At 33.5% G+C, this 4,654-nt stretch overlaps 1 protein-coding gene across 1 annotated transcript; it reads right to left on the minus strand.

Moving 5' to 3' along the window:
* Positions 1 to 329: 329 nt before the first annotated feature.
* Positions 330 to 4,354, minus strand: LOC149783996 (BTB and MATH domain-containing protein 36-like). Its single transcript, XM_089932099.1, has 2 exons — positions 3,959 to 4,354; positions 330 to 1,906 (listed from the first exon to the last, which is right to left on the minus strand). Exons 1-2 carry the CDS (start codon positions 4,245 to 4,247, stop codon positions 1,500 to 1,502), a joined length of 696 nt encoding a protein of 231 aa, XP_089788225.1. The 5' UTR covers positions 4,248 to 4,354; the 3' UTR covers positions 330 to 1,499.
* Positions 4,355 to 4,654: the final 300 nt, after the last annotated feature.

A 4,654-nucleotide genomic window follows, 5' to 3' on the forward strand; every position in this document is an offset into this window, starting at 1 on the left:
GTCGCCTGCAATGGTGTTTGTTAGGGTAAATTAATTTTGTCCAATTGCTTCGATTCCGAATATCCTACTTGTGTTGCTATATTATAAAACCAAACCCAAACATAGTTATGTATCCATCAATTTCGTGGTAGGTGCTTTTCATGTCGTGAGTTAGGCCAAATCAATGACAAAACATCACACACAATTAGTTCATATTCGAGCTGTCAACGGTATTTTTGAACGATCTTTGGAATGTACTCACTAAACGGAAAAGGGCATATTTTTACACTTATTTCTATTGTTGTATGTACATTTCATTATATCGCTCTAGGATTAAAACTAATAGTGCGTTGAATAGAATTCGATTTATTATTTACATCATTTCATACCAAGTACAATATAAAATGTATTTATGCATGTAACCATATTAAAACACAGATTTATTTTGTGTTTTGAATGTAGTAAACTGAGGTCAAAATTAATGATAGAATAAATGTTACCGAGTTACATTATCAGACCTATTTACCTATTTGCAACATTACAGATGGAAAGGAAAAATACAGTCAAAAAGACAACATACATAACTATATCCTAAACTTTACATTAAACAAGGTTCCGTAGACGTTTGTCAATGGTCGGCATAATAAACATCATATCAAGCTATACTTAGGTAAAGGAAAGCTGGGATATAATCATAAAGTAAAGATACAATTTTAAACAATCATATAACATTAATTATCCAAGGGAAAATATGTATCTAATGCCATTTATGATTGGCATAAAAGGCAATCGGATGAAACAGCACGTTATGCATTCTGAGGCAATTCATTCCACAAAATGGTTTCTGCAATTCAAGAATTTTCACAACATCTATATTCCTTGCCTTTCAAACGTTGAGTAGATTATGACATCTCATAGAATATACATTTCTTCAACCATCACAAATTGTTTGAACTATTTGAACAGATAATATGAATGATGTTTGAAATACTTTATGCCAGTGACCTGCTTTATCCTCTATGTCATCACTTTTACTAGTTACAAATTGAATTCAATCTTCCTCCATTGACCAATGTTCTTCCTTAATGTTATTAAGCGACCACGAATGAGATTTAGCAAAAATACACTTACACAGATGAAGGAGCATAGAATATTGATGATACTTATTTCAGGGTTTGATCAAGGCAAGTATTCTCATATTCTCGACAATAATACATTTTGCCAATGATGATACAAATAACTATTTCTCTTTACATACAATAAAGGCGTTAATAAAAGCAGTATATATCCTCTTGAATAATAAAACGTTTTTGTAGGTACCACGCACTGTAAACTGAACCATTGTGAAAGTTGGTAAATATGAATAGCATCGTAAAGGCCGCTTCGAAACGTTTCATTCCAAGATCGTTTGCAATTAAGGAAGAAGGCAGAATTTCTCAATTATAAAGCTACATCATCCAACTGTCAGGAATGATGGAGTATGTTAGTAGCAAACGAGTTCTTCACTACTAACCAATTCCTTAAATGTGATGTTTTTTCGTTTCTAGGTACAGATCCTCCAGGTCCATCGCAGCTTCTGCAATGGTAAGCCGTGTACTTAAAATTAAAAACTTTGTTCTGTAGGATAACTCTTTGAAATTCTCGTCGTCTTTGTACCCTCTTGGATGGTGAACTAGACTCAGTATTCCTTGTTTACTCACACTAAAATAGGCCTTCTTGACTCTCTCGGATGACACCCCTACCTGAACCGCATTGTCCAGTCCATATCGTTCAGCCACTTGAAGATGGAAGAAAAATTGTGGATACATTCCGTCCGGAGGATTCCCTTGCAAATTGAATTGTTGAAGAATGTATTCCTCACATCTGTTCAGGATCCCTTCATGTCCAAATCTGTGGGCAATGGACAACACTGGCTCTAGATTTGTATCTGAATAAAAGAGAGTGAACACGCCAGTTTGTAATGTTTTCTTTATTACCATCACTTACCTTTTTATTTTTGGTACTATGGTAGAACACACACACACACACACACACACACACACACACATACACAGCTCCTCCCTACAATCTCATAACCTCCTCATATATATATATATATATATATATATATATATATATATATATATATATATATATATGCAGTTGCTATCAGTGGGATTTTTTTCCGTTTTTACATAAAAAATATAGATCACTGGTATAGTTTTAGTTGTAGACACGCCAATTCATTATTGCAAAGATTTAGACTGTAATCATATTTAACCAACAGCCCAGAGGTATATCATTTTCTTACATACTTAGTGAAATGGAACCTTGTTTTGAACTGTAAACGTCCGTGTCCGCTATTGCAAAGATACACTGTAGACAATCATATGTGGGTATAACACTACTATTTGAATTTTCGAAGACATTTCTACCACTGTTTTGCGAAATTTCATCACGCGTATCGTACAGGAGGCAAGTAGGCAATTTTAGATTTTTAACTTCACGAATATCGGGCTGTAACAGAACGTAAGGGACATAACTATGTTAGCATTTGACACGATGAAAACATTTCCTGTCAGAGGAGTTACCTTTTCACCACTATATATCATATTTAATCAGGCATGAAGATGAAAAAAGAGCTAAGACAGGTGTGTGTACACCTCATACAGAATACATCAAACACTGGAATGACTTTTTTTACAGTCATGTATTCGAGTTTACCTACACGTTTAGCTCCATCACTACTTATATTAAGCATGATAGCTGATTTGAATTATATGCTAAGGGTAATATACAACAGCGTACCAGACTGATATGTTAGATTTTTTTACACGGACACGTGATGTTATAGGACAGTGTACCGAACGAAGAGAAATCTTTCCTTTCCTATTCTGCTTTATGCGTCGTTAAGGAGGTAGTAGGTGTGGTCCTCCTAATATTTTAAAACAACAGCTTTACAATGAAAAGACAAAGACTTTCTTTCAAAATAATTCACTTTTTGTTCTCCTTTCCTCCCTTTCTCATAGAAGGTTTACGTAATACACATATTCATTATACACAGTATAGAAGGATGTACTGGGCAGGGTGACATTTTATGTTTTATGTTTGCAGCCAAAATATACTTTATTTAAATGTATTCAGCGGTCATAATTATTTTGAAACAGAAAACCAGGAATTCTTAGGTACGCAGATACATCGAATTCATTGTTTTTAGTTCGACCTTCATCTGACCTTTTCCACACAGATTTTGTATTAGGAAAAGCTCCACGTTCATTAAAATGAACTCGTTCTTTTGTTTCTTTTATAAAGACTAAATATATGTTCGTTGCTATAAATGGGAAGATAGATTCTCTTCATATCAATATTAGGCAGGTAAGATTCAATACAAGGTATTCTAATTTTGTTATCCTCTGGTTAAGGTAAGGTATTCACCGAATGCATTTTGTCGATTAGGAATGCGCTTTGTCCTCACACTCCAATACCACATATCTAGAACAGGGAACTATGATTTCTTTTCATTTATATGTAAAACCTTAACAAAGACACTGCATGGTAAGGAAACTTTATGCTTTACCGTAGTCGCCCCAATTATCGTCCATAAAACGTAATGTGTTGTTAATGTAGCTGTGTCAATATTTTCAACCATGTACTGTCGACGCAAGGGATGCATAATATTCGAAATAAAAATTGTGTCGGTTCATGCTTAGCACAAAATATCAAATTGTTGGGAATTTAAAACCGTCACAGAAGAAAACAAAAATATTCAATTTTGACTGATTTCATACATGAGAGAAACTATCACAACTCTTTTTCGTGCGATTTTACTCGCGTCCTCCTTTTTGTATTAATATTATTAATATTTGCATAATTGTTTTGATTACTTTACTTCAAGCCTATGCGCAACATATTAAACGAAACGAAATCTAATAAACATAAAAATGGTAACTAACCTACTGTGAAATGTACAATAAGATAATATAGAGATAACAACGTTTACCTGTAATCGACTGAAATATCTTGGGATGTAGACATTCAAGGAACATTATCATGTCTCTGTAAGCCACATCATCGAGTTGAAGTCTTGACTGGTCTTCGTTATCCTCAATCATCTGGGTAAATATATCAGATCCCTCTTTAAGTGGATACTTTGCGAAGTGGATCTCCTTGCCTTCAACCAAGAGTGATATGTCTGTTTCTTTTGATTTCTTGAATAATTCAGGCAGTTGATCATTTTCAACTAGTAGTAGTTGTCTCTCCGTTGCTTGATGAACCAGGTTAGACGCCATAGTTGAACCAAATGGTACACGTTGTTTATGCAGGAAACAAATCTAACGACATATCATAAATATGTTTTCCAGGTATAGGTCACGGTATGTACATCTGCAACAAAGGCTAGACTAGCTGAGTTTATTTGAAACGTAAAAACAAGTAATATGAAGACTTGATCACGTGAATATTCCCACGTTGTCAATATATTGTTGTCTTTATATTTTAAATTTATATTCAGTGTCAAGAATATATGGAAACACAGTAGCATGATATGAAACAGAAAACTTTTCCGGTATTAGGAGATATTGCCTTATCTGACATAAGGTTTTTACGATATGGTATATTTGCTAAGACTATATTTTATACTAAAGATTTATATATATATATATATATATATATATATATATATATATATATATATATA

Source organism: Sinohyriopsis cumingii, chromosome 14, assembly GCF_028554795.1.
Source record: "Sinohyriopsis cumingii isolate HCF-2022 chromosome 14, ASM2855479v2, whole genome shotgun sequence".
Lineage (NCBI taxonomy): Eukaryota > Metazoa > Mollusca > Bivalvia > Unionida > Unionidae > Sinohyriopsis > Sinohyriopsis cumingii.

Excerpts from the sequence above, each read along its gene's own strand:
- LOC149783996 (XM_089932099.1), bottom strand. The coding sequence starts at position 4,247 with ATGGCGTCTAACCTGGTTCATCAAGCAACGGAGAGACAACTACTACTA. Across the intron at positions 1,907-3,958 it reads GATATTTCAGTCGATTACAG|ATACAAATCTAGAGCCAGTG; the intron begins GTAAACGTTGTT and ends TCTTTTATTCAG.